A 20,619-nucleotide genomic window follows, 5' to 3' on the forward strand; every position below is an offset into this window, starting at 1 on the left:
TCTTGCACAGGCGGTTACGGCGGCTGATGAGACAGTGATCCTACGGAAAAAGCCCATAGATATTGAACAAACGCATGATCTGTCTGTTTTAGTTGGGATTGGTCGCGAAATCCTTATGATACTGAAGTGCATTTTAGCTTTAGTTTTTTTAGTGGTAGTTGGGATTGTCTACATTGTAGCGAGACTCTCATAAATTAATATCTTGTGTGGTGGCATGCATGTCGTATAATTAACTAATTATGTTCTAGGTTTTAATATGGTATGTATGTCATGTAATGCAGATGAGACGGCATTGGATGTACAATGCTGATCGCCGCTCCCAAGAGTTCATTGAGGGCGTGCATTCTTTCTTGAGAGAATTCTTTATTTGGCACCGAAACAAATCGTTCTTCCGTATTTGGCACTGGAAATTTTGAACTTCCTTATCTAGAATCAACTTGAAAATTTCTTCCATATATGGCACTTCCGTCCATTTGAGACATCCCTCCGTGAGTTGACTAGGAAGACCATGTCAGCTTTTCATTAGAAGTACAAAAACGCCCTCTGCCCTCGGTCTCGTGCGTCCGTCCGTCTTCCCTTCTCCCCCGAGCTTCTCTCTCCCGTCGGTCCTCTGTTCTGAAAGAGAAACAAGAGACACGAAACCTCTCAAACCGAAACCCTAGAGACAATGGAGGCCGGAGGAGATGAGGATGGGGAAAAGGAGGCGGCGGCCGCCGGTGCCCAGGAACTCGCGGGGCTGGTCCCCCAGCTCGAGGCGCCCCACAGTCAGCCAAGCTCGCCCCATGGTCGCAGATCGCGTCGCGGGTCCGGCGGGGAACGCGGCGGCGGGGCGGGCTCGCCGGCCGGCGCTGGCCCCATCTCGCGGCGCGTGGTGCGCGGGGGGCGGCCTCGCCCGGCGGCATTGGCGGCAGCTCACCATCAGGTAGCCGCCTGGCTACTTTCAGGAAAGCATCCTTTTTTGTTCAGATTTCGTATTCAGAGTTACGACTCAACAGGCTGTGGTCATGATCCTAGTATATATTTCCTGTACACAGCGTCAGTTTCAGGCTTTCTGCCTGGACGAGCTCGGAGTTCCATTTCAGATTTCAGACACAGTTCTTGCTCGCTAGTCCCACGAAGTTTCCTTGGCCCAATGGTAATGGCCCTCTTCAAGAACAAATTCTGGAACTTCTCTTTTAACCGAAACGATATCGACAGAGCATACATGACTGTAGTAGTGGACTCTGAACAGTTCGATTGCAACTGTCCATTACAAGAGCCCAGTGTGGCTTATTAGGGCTAAGCTAGGCTACCAAAGTAATCCAGAAAGCTACTGCAAAGCTTGCTCCGCATTAGGTGTCAATAGTAAGCCATTTCCAATTTGTATGCGGCTTCTTTAGTTTAGCTCCCTCCTGGTCCTGGTCATACTTTAGTCCCTTTCCATCATGCTATGCTCATGGGTTGTGCTTGGGATAGCACCCCACGAATGTTTCACGGCCGACATATGCAATTGTTGCCAGACCCAACCTGACAGTGGACACTGATGCTGCACCAGCCACCAGAAGGGGCTACTCCCTAGCTGGCCTGCTTGCTGGGACTCTGGCTTCAGAAGGCTCCAAAATCCTCAATTTGATGAGGGATTATATGGGTTTGGTTTAATAGCTCCTTAAATCTCAAAGGCCCATTCTGCACAGGGTCGGTACATGCACATCATGTTTCTCCTGCCTCTGTTGTTAAGCATGTTAGATCTGTTCATGCTTAGCTCTGTTTTATACTCATATTACGTTGCTATATACTATTTGTTACATTACATGATTTAGTTATAATCGAGCTTACCTGTATAGATTTATTTTTGGATTAAGTTACATCTAGAAGTGCTAATTAATCCATCTAGATATTAGTCAAATTTAAGGGAATTACAAGGTACAAGATTATAGGTGCTTTTATTATTTATTTATGCATTATGCTAGATGGTTGATGGTTGAAAGGTGGGAAAGTAACAGTGAAAAAAGTCTGACTCTACATCTGGACCTTCATAGAGTTCAAACTGGCATTAAAATCTCTTTTGTATTTTATTTAATGAAACATGGTTTCCAATCTAATTAGAGAACCTAATTACCAATCTTCTCTCACCATAGCCAAAGCATGGAGACTACAAGCAAGAAAAATGAGAAACATGGTAACTCCAGCTCTAGAGCATCAAAAAGGTAACTCACTATCTTCACACTGGAGAGTGTACTTAACATAGTTGTTCTTCTACTAGGTCCTTGTAAATACCTAATTATTGGGACTTTCAACTTTGACAGGATTAGCTTTCCCTTTTCTCTAACCGTGCTTGCCCAAGATGTTCTATTTCAACCATTGTTTTACCTATACACTAGTCACTGATACTTGTTTGGCACTTCCCTGTGGCCAAATTGCTACTGAGAAGAAACTTTCTATAGTATGAGACAATTTTGTAATGCCAGTGTTGCAACTTGCAAGTGACAACAAAATATCCTTGATTTCTAAGGAATGTTTTGGTGCCATGGAGCTCTGCCCATGCACCAAAGATGGTTGTTTGTTTGGCCTTAAGTGGATGAGATAAAACACTGAAAATCGATGGCAAATAGTAAGGGAGAAGGCTTCACAGAGGACTAATTTGTTGTTCTTGCATTTTTCCCCCACAGAATATACACACAGAGAGAGAATCACCCTTCTATGCTGGCATCTTGACTTGGCCACCTAGGATTAAAGAAATTGGTTTGTCATACATAGAGAACATTTCTATCTGGAAATAAATCCATTAAATAACGAAACAAAATGTTCTAAAATCGAAGGCTTGAACTTGTTTATTAGCATTTTGATTAATCTTGTGATTTTGAGAAGTAGGAATTTCTCTCAACATATTTGGATTTTTATAGCCCGTGTATGATGGATAAGTAGCATGATACTGTTTATACGACTTCTCTTTTTATATGCCATACTATGCATTCTGGGTTTATGGCAGTTCACATGATGTGCGCATGGACTTGATGTGTTTTCTAAGCATGATCACAAAAGGTTGTTGTAACCACCGGATGCCTTCTGTTTTGAGCTGCTTTTGAAATTCCAGGCCCGTGGAGAATTCTTTATTTGCTTGTATATATGTAAAATCAACTTGAGAATAGTACAGCCGAAGTTTTACTAGTATATATAGTATATTGCCCGTGCTAACGCTACGGTAACATCTAGAAAAAAAATCATAAAACTAAAATAAATAAATAGCCTCTTCAGGCTCTTCTGGTTCGGTACGACTGATAAAACATCTCTACCCTTTGGATTTCAGGACTAATTACTAAAGCCCTCGATGTCATAATCTTCTAGTAAACCCATAAAGTTTGAGCACCAATTGGACCATATAAGATGTAAAGATCTTACAGCATTAAGGAAGCTCCAATATAAACATTGGAATACAATGTACATTAAAAAATATTTGAGTATACAAAGGCCAAACTAATATAAAGGAAAATATTGGGGAAAAAAAGTGCACTCCTATGCCAGTACCTCGTGCATGCCAGTACTAACCTCCACCTGCAAAAATTGAAGGCGATAATCTTTAGTAAATAAAATAGCAAATATGATAGAACTTAACTGCAAGTCGTGGAAGTAGAGGGAACCCAACACTAAAAAGGTCTTGAAGTAACATCATAGAACTTAACTTTCAAAGCCCTGAGCAGTAGGCAGCAAAGACAAATCCTTTCTTGCACCTGAAAGTGGCCTAAAAACGAGCACTCAAAGATTGTGAGCAAGGAAAAAATTAAAAAAAACTAAATCATCTATTTTTTAAGACAGGAAGTAGAATTTTCAAGTTCAATCCAGCTAATCGATACAAATTTGTGTACCCTACAACCTACATTTCAGGACAGGTTATTTCTATAACAAAGATGAAGAAATATGGTTGCTCAGTAAGGACCTTTTTCCATAAAATATGCTGAAGTCACTGATCACTGGCACAAGCACCTACGGAGCAACGTAAATTGAATATACACTAACTTCGTTAGTTACCCATTATCCATGGTATACTGCATTCCTAGTTAAATGCAATTTTAACAACATAATAAAAAAATCTCAAACAAAGATTCATGCATAGGAAATTTTATTTTTAGTTAGAAGGAAATATACTAACATTTCTGCTGCTACCTTCAGTAAAGCCTTCTTAATGGCCAGTTCCTCTGCAACCAAACACAAACCAAGGGAATGCAGTATGTAGTGAGTAGATAATATTCGATATTTGACAAGCATATAAATTTTATAGGAGAAAACATTAACTCACAGCCTGGTGTCATGAACAAAAGAAAAGCAATAATACTTGTCATCTTGTAAGTATATTGCCCGTGCTAACGCTACAGACACCATAGAGTCCACCGTGATATTTAATTGTTTGAAATCCGATGCTATTCCATGTTTTAGAATGAACATGTCAGTACCCTCATGTGTAGTCGGGTTCCATTAGGACAAACAGAGGTATAAGGAAAACTGATAGCTAAATATGGAATGAACACATGTTAGTACCCTTATCTGTAGTCAAAACATGGTATAAGGAAAATTGATAGCTAAATATGGAATGCATTGTCCGGTGAACCCAGGTAGAGAATATGTAAACTTCCCAAGTACAACTATCTTTGAATGGTGCAATCACAACCTACATGTATATTTTACAAATACAAGGAACTATATCGGTTTCTGAATTTGTAACTGAAAAAAAAGTTACTCACGATCTTTCGAGGCATCATCAGAGGCAGCATCGATGTTAATCATCTTAGTTCCTGCTTGCCCACCATCTAGCCAAAACACTCCATCAGGGAGATTCTTGCTCTGCACTGTGATGCATATCTGAACAACTATTGCGGGTCAGATGTACCTCAGCATCTCTATGAGCATATCAAAACCAGCACCTGCATTAAATAAAAATACAAAAAAGAAAACATCACTGAATCAAGTATGTGGTAAGACCAAGCAAATCAGCTCTCGCATGACTAAGAGATACCTTTTACCCATCCAGGAGTATTGACAATTAGTGGCAGCATTTCATTTTGATCGCATCGATATTTTCCAACGAAATAGTCAGTACAAATGGAATAGGAAATTTGGATATGCTTCTGCATCTCTTTTTGAAGAAACTTCACCAAAGAAGTAGGACCTAATCAAATTTGTAAACGGCATTAGTGAAACCTATGCAGAGATAACATAAGTGAGGAATATTAAACAAAACGTTTGCTCCGACAAAACTTTAAAAGTTACATGGTCGTGCTACCAAACTACTACAACTGTTCTAGTAAACAGACAAAGAAATCCCACAATAGAAATTGTGCACAAATCCTGAAGTGAATAAATCGAATGAAATTACCACACACTGTTATACTACCAGCTAATCACAAATCCTGAGGAGAAATTTTACACCTTTCAGCTTCCCATAGAACCGGGTTTAGCAAATCTGCCCAAGCCAAAAATCATCTTGTTCGTGACGACACCTGTGAGCTGTGGCACAACTATCAGCACTTAGATTTCAAAAAAAGAAAACTAACACTTTCTGTACGCATCTTAATTGCTGAGACAATCAAGATATTCACGGAATCAGAAATCATACCCTGGTGGCCAGTGGCCTGGCGACCTGGTGGCCGTCGTCCTGGCGCCAACGCCCTCCTGAGCCCACGCCGCCGCCTGCTGAGGCTACGCCGCCACATCCTGCGCTGCTGCCGCATCTCGAGGCTACGCGTCGTGCCTCCCGAGCCACAACGCTGCTGCCTCCTAGGCCCTCGTGGAAGCTGCAGCCACCACATCCTAGACCCGCGCCGGCCGCCGCATCTCGGACCCACGTCACTGTCGCATCCCGAGCCCGCGCCTCCGCATCTCGAGCCCTCCCATGGCCGCCTCTTGGGCTCGCGCCGCCGCTGTCTTCCAAGGCGGCGATGGCCAGCCTCGAGAGAAGGGTCGGCCGATGTAGGCGAGGGAGATCGAGGGAGGCGCGGTTGGTGGGGGAGCCTACACCGGGCGCGGCCGCCGCCGGTCGAAACCCTAGCCGTTCGCCGGACTGGGAGAAGGAGGCAGCGGCGCTTGACGGGGACGGAGAGAGGGGCGCGGTGCCAGCCGGAGTGGAAGAGGGAGGTGCCTGCCGGAGAGGGATGTTGTGGGTTGAGAGGGAGGCGCCACCGCCAGCCTAGTAGCGAGTCGCGATTCCGAGAGGTCGCGAGCGAAAGGGAAAGGAGTCGCGCGCGCGTGGGAGGGCAGACACACTCAACACGAGTCATCCGATTTGGATGAGTAATGAGAGAGAATGGTTAAGAGATAATCTGATGCATCCATTTTGATGGTGTTATATTTTCTGGGTGCATTCATAGGTGTGGATGTAGTATAGGTCATGACTGTGGAGCAGGCATTTGTTGTGTGGTTGTAGATTTATTCTAACTGGTGTATTATAGGGTAGGGTAGATGCCATCATAGGCTGTAGCAAATGCCAGTTACAATTCTCTGATGTAGTTTCTATGCTGCCAAGTTGGGTTGGTGCTACACATGCTGGAATTAGCTGTTAACCAAGTAACTGACTGTCACCTCTGTGCCAGTTGATGTCTTTGCTCTGTAGTATGAATTTGCCAATCTTGTCTCGTATTTCTGAATATTATTCTATAGTCAATGAAGAGCAAGGATGTCATCCTAGTTTGAATGTACATGTGTAGGTTAAGAAGTGGCTCCAATCAACTTGAGCCAATTTTCACCGAGTTTCAATCTCCAACAAAGGAGAAGGCTAAAAGGACCAAGAAACAGCTTGCTTCAAACCTGAAAAAAATTGACAGCCCTGCAATGGGCACCAGAAACAAAATAGCTAAGCTTGCTAGTCCTGCAAATAGCACAAGAAGCAAGAGAAGGTTGAGCTTGTGATTCTCTATGTAGATGTGCTTGGCAATGTGTAAGGCATATGCTCTATGAACTGTAATGTGAACTTAGACCCCTTATGTATGAACCTTCATGTGTTTATGTTTATGAACCTGGTAATGTATGCATATTTATGAATCTGGACATGTGAACTATAATGTGACTCTCTATGTAGATATGCTGACAATGTGGTCAGATTTGTGAAGCTTGTGCATCAAGTATATTTGTCATATTTGTGGTTTCCTTATTTGACATTATGTCAATTTATTCTTTTCCTATTTGGCACTACATGTTGCTAGTACATAGAAGAGCATATATGTCATTTTAGGTGGCACTTGACACCGTTAGTGCATCAAATGGACGGAAGTGCCATATACGAAAGGAATTTTCAAGTTGATGCTAGATAAGAAAGTTCAAAATTTCTAGTGCCAAATACGGAAGAGCAATTTGTTTCAGTGCCAAATAAAGAATTCTCTCTTCTTTCTTACGTGTGGCCGAGGCAAACAAACGCGATGGTTTCATGTGCTACCTATGTGCCATATGTAAGAATTTGAAGGAATATGTTAGCTCAAGGAGTCTTCATTCACACTTGTTGAAGTCGGGTTTCATGCCAAACTATATTTGTTGGACGAAGCACGGAGAAACCGAGGTTGTAATAGAAGGTGAAGAAGAACAATGGGACGATGATGACATTATTGCTAAATATGGGGCCTTCAATGATACTGCAATGGGGGAAGCTGAAGAAGAGGTAGGGGCAGAAGATGAGCCCGCTGATGATCTTGGTCAGGCCATTCGTGACGCACAAAGAGAATGCGAAAGTGAAAAAGAGAAGATCAAGTTTGTGTGAACCTGCTAGGCTTCATGGGTGTGTATGGGAAGCCTAAGGACACACTTGAAGCAAGATAGGACCTGTGGTGTTTGAAAGAACGAGACAACCTGCATCCAGAGAAGACAGATGATGGACGTCATTACTTAAGTCCTGCCAGCTACACTCTTAGCAAAGAAGAGAAGGAAAGCATGTTTGAATGCCTAGCAAGCATCAAGGTACCATCTGGATTCTCCTCGAATATAAAGGGTATAATAAATGTGCCAGAGAAGAAATTCCTAAACTTAAAGTCCCATGACCGCCACGTGCTCATGACACAATTGCTTCCCATTGTATTAAGAGGAATTCTACCTCCAAATGTACGCCTAGCCACCGTGAAGCTATGTGCATTCCTCAATGTAATTTCTCAGAAGGCAATCGATCCAATGGATCTAGCTAAACTATAGAATGATGTGGTTTAATGTCTTGTTAGCTTTGAGTTGATGTTCCCTCCTTCCTTCTTTAATATCATGACACACCTCCTAGTTCACCTGGTCAAGGAGATTAGCATTCTCGGTCATGTGTTCCTGCACAACATGTTCCCCTTTGAGAGGTTTATGGGAGTCCTAAAGAAATATGTTCACAACCGTGCTCGACCAGAAGGAAGCATCGCCAAGGGCTATGGAACAAAGGAGGTCATTGAGTTTTGTGTTGACTTTATTCCCAACCTTGACCTGATTGGTGTTCCTAAATCGCGACACGAGGGGAGACTAAGTGAAAAGGGGACACTAGGGAAGAAACCATATATTGGTATGCAGGACAATTATTTTAATAAAGCACACTACACAGTTCTATAAAACTCCTCTTTGGTGGATCCGTATATCGAGACACATAAAGAGTTGCTCCGATCCGAGTTTCAAGGGAAGTCTGAAGCATGGATTACGCGTCAGCACATGAAAACTTTCAGCGACTGGTTGCGAAAAGAATGTCAGGGTGATGAGAGTATTGATGAGCAACTTTATTTGTTGGCTAGGCAGCCATCATGGCATATCCTCACATACAAAGGGTACAAGATAAATGGGAATACATTTTACACACTAGCCCAAGATAAAAGGAGCACCAACCAAAACAGTGGCGTCCACATAGATGCCACCGACCCTAATGGAAATAAGCAAACATATTATGGCCGCATAGAGGAGATATGGGAACTAAACTATGCACCTACTTTTAAGGTACCTTTGTTCAAGTGTCAATGGGTAAAGGCGACTGGAGGCGGGGTAGCAGTCGACAACCAGTATGGAATGACAACCATGGACCTCAACAATATTGGGTACAAAGACGAACCGTTCGTTCTTGCAAGGATGTGAATCAGGTGTTCTATGTCAAGGACATGTCTACAAAACCGAAGAGAGGGAAAAAACAACAACGACCCAATCAATGAGCCAAAGCGCCACATAGTTCTTTCAGGGAGAAGAAACATCGTCGGAATTGAAGACAAGTCAGACATATCAGAAGATTATAAAAAGGTTGACCGAATTCCACCCTTCACAGTGAACAAGACCCAAGCATCTAGCTAAATGATGAGGACACTCCATGGTTACGGCGCGATCATAACCAAGGGATATATGTTAAGAAGAAGTTCACTACTGTGCCCGCTTGATATATATAGTGATGTATTATACCTATTATGTAATAATTATGACTTCATATTTTTTTGTCGTGTTTTCATATTTTCTACGGTTTAAATGAATTTTCTGCTAGACGGTGGATTTCCCGTGGAGAATGTGTGATGAAAAACCAAATGATGAACGTTAATAAGATGTGAAAACTAATTTCCTATCGAAAAATAATAGTTTTAATGATTTTAATTAAGTAGTATATTTTTGCATGGTGTAAATTGTAATTATTATTTACACTATGTCAAATATTTATACAGTAAAACAAAAGAGTTTAGTTTACAAATTTTTGTTGTGTATAATAATGCAAAACCAAGACCAAGAATTTTTTTTATAATTTTTTTGGATAATATTTTATTTATTAGGCAATTAATAACTCTCTGCATATTTATATAAAAGAAATATATAAAAAAAGAAAAAACTTATGGTAATTGGAGAAAGCCAACTGCAGCTCCCCCTTTACTCCCGGGTGGATCAACCACCCGGGACTAAAGGTGGAGCTCTAGTCCCGGGTGTAGCCACGGCCTGGGACAACTACCCCTTTACTCCCGGGTGGATCAACCACCCAGGACTAAAGGTGGAGCTACAGTTTTCGCGGCTCGCCCAAATGCCATTTACTCCCGGGTCGTGGGTACACCCGGGACTAAAGCTCAGACCTTTAGTCCCAGTTCTAACCATAGCCCGGGACTAAAGAGTCTTTAGTCCTGGTTGGTAGCTCCAACCAGGACTAAAGGTCTCCCTTTATAAACCACACCCTACTTCTATTCCTCTCTGTCTCCGCCACGCCGTCGCCACATCTTCTCCACCAGATCGATCCAATAGCGTTGCCGCTCCCAGGCGACCACCCTAGCCTCGCCTCATCACACGCACATGCTATCACCAGCCCCACGTGCACACGCGCTTCTTCTCTGGCCGGCCAGCGTGGCTCGCTCGTCCTCGCTGGAGCGCGCACCGTCCTCGTCCCCGGCCCCCACCTCGCTCATGCTCACTGGAGCGCGCCGAGCCTTCCCCGTGCTACCTCACCAGAGCTCGCCTGAGCCTTCCCCATGCGCGCTGCCTCATCGGAGGGCGGCCGAGCCTTCCCCGCAGTGCCTCACCGGAGCTCGCCCGAGCCTTCCCCACGTGCGCTGCCTCACCGGAGCGTGGCCGAGCCTTCTCTTGTATGTGCTTCCTTCATTCGGACGTGCTGCATACCGAACCAAGGAAAGATTTTATGTTGTAATTAGTTTCTCTTGTATGTGCCTGTCAGTAGCATTTTATGTTTGAGTTTCTGTAACACTTGAAAACGCGACGTGTGGGACGGCGGAGAACTCATGCTGCCGACTCCACGCGGGCTGCGGTGCGGTGAGGTGCGGTGTGGTGGCTCATTTCCATCGGGAGCGCCGGGCAGGCGTCAGTCGTCGTTCAGCTCGACTCTGTGCACGTCCATTTGGAATTTTGCTCTGCTTGTCATGGTTTTGCGGTTGCGTTGCTGTCTTGTGCACTTCGCTCATAGAATCGGAGCCCGAACAACCGGCCTGATAGATTTTGTTGCATTGGTGCGGTTTCATTCTCTTTTGACGATACGCTCGAACAGCCGGCCTGACAGATTTGGTGGTTACGGGTCCGTCGGCCGTCGTCGTGCGACTGTACGATAAAGAACGGCATCGATCGACCATAGTATTTTATTGTCCGGAGTCCGATCTGGGGTGCAATGCAACGCAATGACAATTGACAATGCGTTGCTAGGTCAAAATATGGTCGTTTCTATGGACTCCGCGACTAAATATTTTATTTTAACTTTTTATGAAATGAGAAACTTAGAAAATAGTTAGAAAATTATAGAAAATCCGTACTAGTTGAACTTGCAGACCGTGTTTAGCTCGGCGAGCATGTTCTCTGCCAAGCGGTAACGGACGTCAAGGAGGAGCTTTGATGATACGAGGGAGAGCGGCAACGGTCGTGGAAGACCGTGTTCCCTTTCTCGTAGAATTGGAGCTCTTCCCTGGCCAAGTACGGTGCCGTCCGGTGGAGAAATGCTTGCCGAGATGATCACGTAAGCAAGGTCAACTAGTACGGATGGTTATTTATTGAAACATGTTTTTGAGCTATAATTTGATGAATATTTGATAACTTCATACCTACAAATGTCATCTACAAATGTTACTATCCTCGGCAACCTAATCGCCCGCGAGCTCGTCGATATCGAGCAGGTCACTTAGAATTATTTTTTCCATGAAATGAAATACATAGAAATCATGCCTTTTATTTTTTAGAATTAATTTTTCCATGAAATGAAAAACTTAGAAAATAGTTAGAAAATTGTAGAAAATCCGTACTATTTGAACTTGCGGACCGTGTTCATCTCGGTGAGCATGTTCTCTGCCGAGCGGTAATGGACATCAAGAAGGAGCTTTGATTCTACGAGAGAGAGCGGCAACGGTCGTGGAAGATCGTGTTCCCTTCCTCATAGAATCAGAGCTCTTCCTTGGCCAAGTACGGTGCCGTCCGGTGAAGAAATGCTCGCCGAGATGATCACGTAAGCAAGATCAACTAGTATGGATGGTTATTTATTGAAACATATTTTTGAGCTATAATTTGATGGATATTTGATAACTTTAGACCTACAAATGTCATCTATAAATGTTACTATCCTCGGCAACCTAAACGCCCGCGAGCTCGCCGATATCAAGCAGGTCACTTAGAATTATTTTTTCCATGATATGAAATACTTAGAAATCATGCCTTTTATTTTTTAGAATTAATTTTTCCATGAAATGAAAAACTTAGAAAATAGTTAAAAAATTATAGAAAATCCGTACTAGTTGAACTTGCGGACCGTGTTCATCTCGGTGAGCATGTTCTCTGCCGAGCAGTAATGGACGTCAAGGAGGAGCTTTGATTCTACGAGGGAGAGAGGCAACGGTCGTGGAAGACCGTGTTTCCTTCCTCGTAGAATCGGATCTCTTCCTTGGCCAAGTACGGTGCCGTCCGATGGAGAAATGCTCGCCGAGATGATCACGTAAGCAAGGTCAACTAGTATGGATGGTTATTTATTGAAACATGTTTTATTTTTTATAGATATATCTAGTGGAGTAAAAGCTAGATGGCTGCCCCGAGAGACAACACGGATGAAGAAATGATGAATATTATCAACACTGGCACTCAATTTGTCGATGGTGACCAGCAGGATGTAGATGACGGGAGTCAATACCTGTCTCTTGAAGATAACCAAGAAAATATTGTGCAAGAAAATACTGGCGATGTATATATATTTATATATATATTTGAATATTGTATATATATATTTGAATATCTATCATCTATTATGTGTACACATGATATTTATTTATTCTTTTTTTATACGTAGCCCTCTGGATCGACGACCACAACGGCGAAAAGCAAAAATATTTGAGGCCTGAAAAAGCCATTGGAGGGGCGCTACATAATATCGGAATTCAATATCGAGACAGGCGAACCACTTGGTCCACATGCAAGAAAATTCGTGCAACTCTGTGGGTACCTTGTAAGAGACAGACTTCCGACCAGTGCCCGTGAATGGAAGCAAAAGATCAACAAGCCTCATGTTAGTTTTGTCTCTGATCTTGATAAGAATTTAATTTGGGATGATATCCTTCAACATTTCACGTTGCAAGCGGATGATTATGATGATATCAACGATGATGAATTGAAGGAGCTAGTTCGAAAGTGGGCTATGAAGAAGATGGCCACACAATTCCAGACTTGGAAGAAATCCCTATACACAAAATACGTCAAGAAGAACCTAACACCCAATTTCAATACTAGGGGCCCGCTCGTGAAGTTGAGGTCCTACTGGAATGATTTTGTACAGTACAAGACATCGGAAGAAGGTGAGGAACGGGTGAGAAGGAACCAAGAGAATGCCTGACAGAAGGTATACCACCATGGCATGGGATCTGGTGGCTACGCGACTGCCATTCCCAAGTGGGAAAAAATGGAAGCGGACATTCTTGCCAAGGGTATCACACCAGAATCACTCAATTGGTCCAAACGCGTGAAAAATTGGTTTTTCGCTCATGGGGGAAGACTGGACCTAAAGACTGGGAAGCTGGTTCATGGCCCAAAACTCGAAAGAGCAACACAAAGATTATCTTATGCTCTACAAGCTAAAGCTATTGGTGCGTTCAGGCCCAATAGAGAAAAGGATGAACTGACGTATGCCATCGGGACTACTGAACACAGTGGCCTAACGAGAGGTTTAGGACAGAACATTTCTTGGAAGTATGGTTTCCCTAACGACAGAGATACCTACAGAAGTCGACAGAGAAGGAAGGATGAGGAAGCAGCGCGGATCAGCAGGTTGGAGGAATATGTTCGTGAGTCACGGGAGACGTTGCTTCAAGCACAAGAGTGCGAAAAAAACATGCATGCTAGAATGCAGGACGAAATCATAAAGCAAGTGCAAATATCAATGAGTGCCCAAAGGCATGCATCAGATCCAGAAATCAACATTAATATTAGCCCCCTGATCGGTTGAAAAGCAGCTGCGCTTCCATGGAGTTGCCAAATCAAGATGACGCAATGCTACGTTTCCCTGTGGATGACATCACTGCACCGTTTACATCATGTGAGCTACATATTCCAAAAGAGAATGCCACAATCATGGTGGCTCTCGATGTTTTTTCTCCTCTAGATCCTACCAAGACACCAAGAATCCATGGGGCAATAATACCACCTGGATATGTTAGCATCTCAGTGGATAGAGTTAACAAAGGTTTTAGTGATCCATCTTGACATTCTAGGAGGTGATGGGGAGAAGGCTCTAGGAGAAGCAGAGAAGACATTCATACTATGGCGCAAGCGCTACATCATTATTTCTAGGGTCTCGAGTCCACTGTCGCTTCCTCAATTGCCAGACAATAGGTGCGGATAAAAGTGAACGAAAATTTTTTCACTAATTTTCTATTGACATGCATGATTAAAAATAACAATTTTTTATACCTAAGTCTAATTGTCCAATCTCCAGATCATCATAGTGCTCCGGGAAATTAGGTGGCAACGCCGCCACCGCCGCCACCTCCAAGGAGGTCTCCAACGCCTCCAAGGAGGTCTCCAACGCCTCCAAAGAGGTCTTCAACGGCTTCCCCGCCTCCCTTGATGACTAAGAAGAAGCCAGCTCCTAAGAGGTCCACCCCGCAAACGAAGCCATTGGCCCACCAGCCGGCAAAGAAGAAAGCCTCATCTAATCTAGTTATTCCCCAAAAACTGTCTTACGAGAAAAGTAAAAAGGAATTAAATGCTGTAGTACAAAAAGATGTGGACAGTTTCTTTGAAAAAGTGAAAAAGCAACGAGAAGCGAGGGAGAACCTGGAGAAACCATACTTCTACCTACCTCCAGATCTTCTAAGAAAGAAGGTGGACCAGAAAAAGCAGGAATCTCAAAAGACCCTGCCAAAATTGGACTACGATCGCTCTCTCACCAAGTCATTTGAGGCGGCACAGAAAAAGAATAAACCAGGAAAAGGTGTTGCACAACTCGAACAATAATCGCAACAATCAGTCTCTCCTCTTGTCGTTCGTAATGAATATGGTTTGAACTTAGACTTAGACGTCGATTTTGAGGAGCTGGCTTGGTTTTACGAGGAAACTGGTTTGGACCTTGCCCAAGTGCATGCTGAAGGACCATGTGCTCCGAAAGTGGATCCTTGAAAGAAATTTGAACAGGGAAAGAGTCTATACAACCTTGAGGCCTTAGGTGAACTGAGTATGCAAATGTACCTGCTAAACAAGTGGTATATGATGGCGTGTGAACGGGGAGAGACCTTTGTTCCTCTCAGAGTTAGAAACCAACATTACTTCCGTGGCGATGACGTTATATATGTCGAGTTTGTAGAATTACACCAACTATGCCACCTGAACTCTCTCGACAAAAGTCTCATTAGCTGCTATTGTCTGTAAGTGTGATTATTTTCTACTATTAAAGTGTATATATATAAAGCTACATGTATATATATATATATAAATTATATATCCTCATACTATATTTTTATATATGCAGATATGAGATGATAGAACTCAGAAAGAGAAATGATAATGATGTTGGTTTCGTTGATCCAAATGTCGTATTCAAACACCCTAACCCCCCGCCTCAATGGAAAGCTGAACTCGAGAAAAAACTCATGAGGTTCTTAGTGAACCAACAAAACAAGAACATACTCTTTTCCTACAACTTCAAGTGAGTGTTAAATAATTAATGTCGATCATATGGACATTTGTTGACTCTAGTTAATGTCGATCATATTTGTGTATAAAAACATATGTAGCAATCACTGGATATTGATGGTCATCGATATGGCCAATAGTCGGTTGAGCATCTTAGACTCGTTAAGAAAAGAGTAAACAGAGTACCAAGACATGATAGATATTATCCAATGGTAATTTAGTCTCTCTAGCAACTATATATACCCCGATTTCTTAAGTGCAATAATTATTAAAGGCCAAATTAATTTTTTATTTTATTGGGCGCAGTGTTTGGAAAAGTTTCATTGAGGAACACCACATGAAACATTGCAAAACGCCACTGGATGTAATCGCACACAAAGTAAGTACTAGCTACATTTATATATATATATATATATATAATTCAATTAACACTATGCATGCTTTCAATTCATCGGATCTTTTTTCTCGTAAAAGTATGTTCTGAGGCAAGAACAGGGGAACAACTACTGCGGATACTATGTTTGCGAGTTCATCATGGCGTACGCAAAAAGAATTCCTGAAGAGATCCTCAAAGTACGTTATATAAATATATTCATAATTTCTTTTGTTGCTCATATATACAAGTAATCACGTGACACACACACACACACACACACATATATATATATATATATATATATATATATATATATATATATATATATATATATATATATTTTCCTTTAACTTTTAGTGAAGACTCTATGGTTGAAGGAAAAAGTTGTACGACGTAACCAACTGAAAGGAATTCAAGAGACCATAGCAGGATTTCTTAATGACCAGGTCCTCAACCCCGCCGGCGAGTTCTACAATAACGTCAACGAAACATGAAAGCCAAACCAGATGGAGTGAATTTGTTATCCCAAGGATATGATAGAATATACAATGCAAGCTTTATTTGTGTGTGTGTGTATATATATATATATATATATATATATATATATATATATATATATATATATATATAAATAATAACGTACAATATATGTATATGCATGTAATATATACGTTAGTTTCATACTTTAGTTTGTACAAAATGTTCGAACATTATAAACGTGTAGAATACGTATATTACTAGCAGCGTAGAATGCGTATTCGAAAACCTATTCGAAAACCAAAACGAATCATCAATTGAAAATAGAAACAAAAAAAAAAGAAAAAAAAAGAAACCTTTAGTCCCGGTTGGTAATACCAACCGGGACTAAAGGGCCGCCCCACGTGGCTAGGCCGGGAGGCCTCTTTAGTTCCGGTTGGTCTTACCAACCGTCCCGGGCGAGAAACCGGGACTAAAGGAGGGGCCCTTTAGTCCCGAATTCGTGCTCCCGGTTGGGAAACTGAGACTGAAGGGGTTTCTCAACCGGAAGTAAAACCCGTTTCTGTACTAGTGGGGCTTCATGGCGGGTCAATAGGATATCATTTATGGATTCTAGGCTTATGACCCGACATTATAGATGTTCAAATTGGCACAGACACGCGAGCACAATAAGACACACGGCTAGCTAGTCGTGCTGCCATGACGTTATATACCAAGTGCAAGGCCCAGGCATGACCCTTAGCCTACTTAGCCTTGTCATGCCGGCACGATAAGCCCTGCAGCCCTACAGCACGATAGTCCATCTCAGCCCATAAAAACTAAGTCACAGCAAAAATAAATTGGAAAAAAAAATAAAAAACAATCATAGAGCGAGACCCACTTCTTGTTCTAGATCAATCCCAGGTATGCATTCACGCAGACAGGCAGATTAGAGAAGGAGGGGAAGCTCGGAGGAGAAGCTGTGGAACTCGAAGGAGGCACCAAGTGGGTTGTGCCTTGTCGAATCTCCTGGCCGCTCCTTGCCGCCGCTTACCTAAGCGACCACGTTGGCACACATGCCCTGCTCATTGTTTTTTTTATAGAATTATACAGTACAACGTAGACGTTCACAACGCATACACACCCACCCCCTACTCATTGTTGGGATTCAATAATGAACCAAGGCTATCTAGATTCAGCACTTGTGCGGCCCGATTGATGCCCAATAAGCTTTAAAAGCACCACAATGAATGAAGACATGATCAAAAGCTTCCATAACTTGCTGACTACAAAGAACATAATCTTAGGTTGGCTTTGTCAAAAGAAAAAAAATCCGTGAATTCATAGTTTTTTTCTCTGAAGAAAGCCCTTTGTGTTCAATCTGTCCTTCATGCATGGGTAGTAACCAAAAAATGCTTGATGATGCTTTTAGTTAGAAGCTATGAATTCACGGATTGAACACACAAAGGGCTTTCTTCAATTGTTCTTCCGTAGCAACTAAGGTCTGTTTATTTTAGTACGTAACAGAAGTTAGCACCTCGATAAGATCCAATTGTTCTTCGTACTTGATAAACCTTCTTGGAATACAAAGTAAAAAACAAAAACCAACAGCTACATTGACATGTGTGCTTGCACGAAAATAGTGGCCGCGCGTGCACCTTACCTAACTGCTATATATACTCCTATACTACCTTTCTTGCATTGCTTTGTCGCTATCACCGCAAATTAAGTTAGACCAAGCACGCAGAGAAATTAAGACATGCATGCCGCGAGATTAGTTAGACTCTCGATCTTGAACCAGTCAAAGCAAGAAAAAAATCACATAATAATAATGTTATGACATCGTACTTTAGAGCATCTTTATTAGCTTTAATTTAGAGTATATATGTGTTCGATCAAACAATTGTAAATAAAGAATTAACCGATTTAGTACACAGGAGGTGGAGAAAGCACCTTAGTTGTTCACATGCAAAAAGTATATGGCATATATATACTCAAGAAAAAGGTTTGTATACATAACAAATGATAGATTATTACTTATATTTAAACAAACAGACATAATCTCAACAAACTAGTACAACATAATGATTTAACAATTTTGTGTAAAATGGAAGGATTACAATCTTGAAAGAAAGTAGGACGTTATTGAAAATCCTCAACAGATCGATAGAATGATAGGTTGCTAGTGTGCACTGCCTCTTAATTAATCCTTCTGCAGTTCTTCCTGGTCTCCCCATTGGAGCCGGTCAATGGCGTGATGTCACCCATCTTGATCATGCCGGTGACAAAGTCCGCAAAGAATGCGCCCTTGCTACTAACATATGATTGGACTTGCGCATCTGTGGATCCACCATTGAAGAGCTCCTGGTCAGAGTGTAGAAGCCCCTTCTTGCAAACAAGGTTCTTGTAGTAGTTGTTCTCAAAGACAGTTGGGGTTTGACAGTCCAGAGGCGCCAAATTGTTGTCACCAAAACCTGAGGTCCTAGGGCAAACCGATTGCTTTGTTCTTGCGAAGCTGCCATCGATGTTGGTATCATTGTATACGTGGGCTCTGAAGTTGGTGCAACGTGCTAAGCCAATGGTGTGGGCTCCTGGAAAAAGAGGCAAAGCGGCACATATGAAAATATTTAATGACTTATATTTTGGAATGAATTAAACATGATACAAAGTTACAAATGGGGTGGAGGAAAAATGAATGATCAATACTATACCACTTAACTTAATCTAGCACATAAACTTAATCTCTGCCAAATATCTATATTGAGCTAGTGATTGAGAAACAGTGTGGAATTGCTAAATTCACATTCTTATATATATCTCCAAAGTTGAGTGACAAGTTTAATTTATTGGAGAAACAGTGTGGAATTGCTAAATTCACATTCTTATATATATCTCTGTTCGGGAGGCCGTATCGCATCGTGGATTATTTACTGCTGGCTGGTTTGGTGTGAGAGAAAAACATTGTTCCCGGCTGGAAATTTACGATCGTTTACGAGCAAGCGAACAGGCTGAGCATTGCATTAATTTACAGCTAGTAGTTAATTACTAATGTAGATGTAGTGGGATAGTATAAGTACGCACCAGAGAGCGCGACCATGTCCTTCTGGGAGAGGCCTTGCGCGGCGAAGAGCGACGTCAGATTGGCGAGGCCCGACGTCGGCGGCGGGATGTTGTTATTGGCGCCGCTGAAGCTCGCCGTCCTCGAGTCCCTCCTCCCAACCTTGACGTCCCAGCTCGGACCACCCAGCTGCATGTGTGCATGCATGCATCCATCAGTTGCAGTTGCAGGTTCATCAGTCTCATGCATCTTTCTAGCTCTGAAGTGATTCAAAAAGAATATAACTATACTGCAAGGGCCGGCTAGCTAGGCTTACGATGACGACGCTGTCTCTTGCGGCGATGGCGAGGATGTCGGCGCAGGAGACGACGCCGGGACAGACCTTCTCGACGGCCGACTTGATGGCGTCGATGTCCTCGAATCCTCTGGCGGAGCCGTTGTTGGGGTTGGCCATCTTCTCGCCCCTGAAACTGGGCGTGTCATCCAGCAGCAGCGAGGCGTCGCAACCCTACACCATGATCGATCACATTATTATTATACATATATACGTATATATAATCACAAGTTGCTTGATTGTGTTAGTAATTACTAATTAATAATGGCGGAGCGAGCGAGTACTGTTACTGTATGTACGTACTTGGACGAAGCAGTCATGGAAGAAGAGACGGAGGATGGAGGCGCCCATGCGCTGCTCCCTGGCGATGGCGACCTGCAACACCGACCTGACGGCATCGTACACGCCGGGGCACGAGTGGGAGTAGAAGCTGGTGCCCAGCTGCGCCGACGAGGTGTCTGTGGTGCCGGCCAGCAACACAAGGAGCAAGAGGAGAGCGACGCCTTTGCCGCTGCATCTTGCAGCTGATGCTGCTGCAGCCATCTCGTACAGGACTACAGGCTAGTCTTTGTGCCTGTGAGTGCAGTGAGGTGTATTGTATTGCTTGGAGCTCTGGAGGTAGCTAGCTTGCTGGGAACATGGACATCAGGACATCCATATTTATAGAAGAAACTCCTGGACTCAGTCTGTTAGTATAAGCTTGAAGCTAGGTAGTATATAGCAAGCACTCAATCCATGCATGCATGAATGCATAAAAATATATATATGATTAGGTACATCATGTCACGTACCGGCTTCACCTCACCTTCACCTACTATGTTGGACTTCGATCGAGTTGAAAAGCCGGCAATCAAGGTTGCT

General features: G+C 42.8%; 1 protein-coding gene and 1 long non-coding RNA gene across 2 annotated transcripts; both read right to left on the reverse strand.

The window, feature by feature from the left end:
• Nucleotides 1-4,733: 4,733 nt before the first annotated feature.
• On the reverse strand, nucleotides 4,734-6,148 carry LOC136502766 (uncharacterized). Its single transcript, XR_010770694.1, has 4 exons — nucleotides 5,588-6,148; nucleotides 5,401-5,478; nucleotides 4,988-5,140; nucleotides 4,734-4,895 (listed from the first exon to the last, which is right to left on the reverse strand). It is a non-coding gene; the product is annotated as an uncharacterized lncRNA (long non-coding RNA).
• Nucleotides 6,149-18,343: 12,195 nt separating this feature from the next.
• On the reverse strand, nucleotides 18,344-20,367 carry LOC136505688 (peroxidase 4-like). Its single transcript, XM_066500837.1, has 4 exons — nucleotides 20,062-20,367; nucleotides 19,741-19,932; nucleotides 19,448-19,613; nucleotides 18,344-18,957 (listed from the first exon to the last, which is right to left on the reverse strand). The coding sequence occupies exons 1-4, from the start codon at nucleotides 20,299-20,301 to the stop codon at nucleotides 18,566-18,568; spliced, it is 990 nt and encodes a 329-aa protein (XP_066356934.1). The 5' UTR covers nucleotides 20,302-20,367; the 3' UTR covers nucleotides 18,344-18,565.
• Nucleotides 20,368-20,619: the final 252 nt, after the last annotated feature.

Source organism: Miscanthus floridulus, chromosome 14, assembly GCF_019320115.1.
Source record: "Miscanthus floridulus cultivar M001 chromosome 14, ASM1932011v1, whole genome shotgun sequence".
In the NCBI taxonomy this organism is placed as follows: Eukaryota; Viridiplantae; Streptophyta; class Magnoliopsida; order Poales; family Poaceae; genus Miscanthus; species Miscanthus floridulus.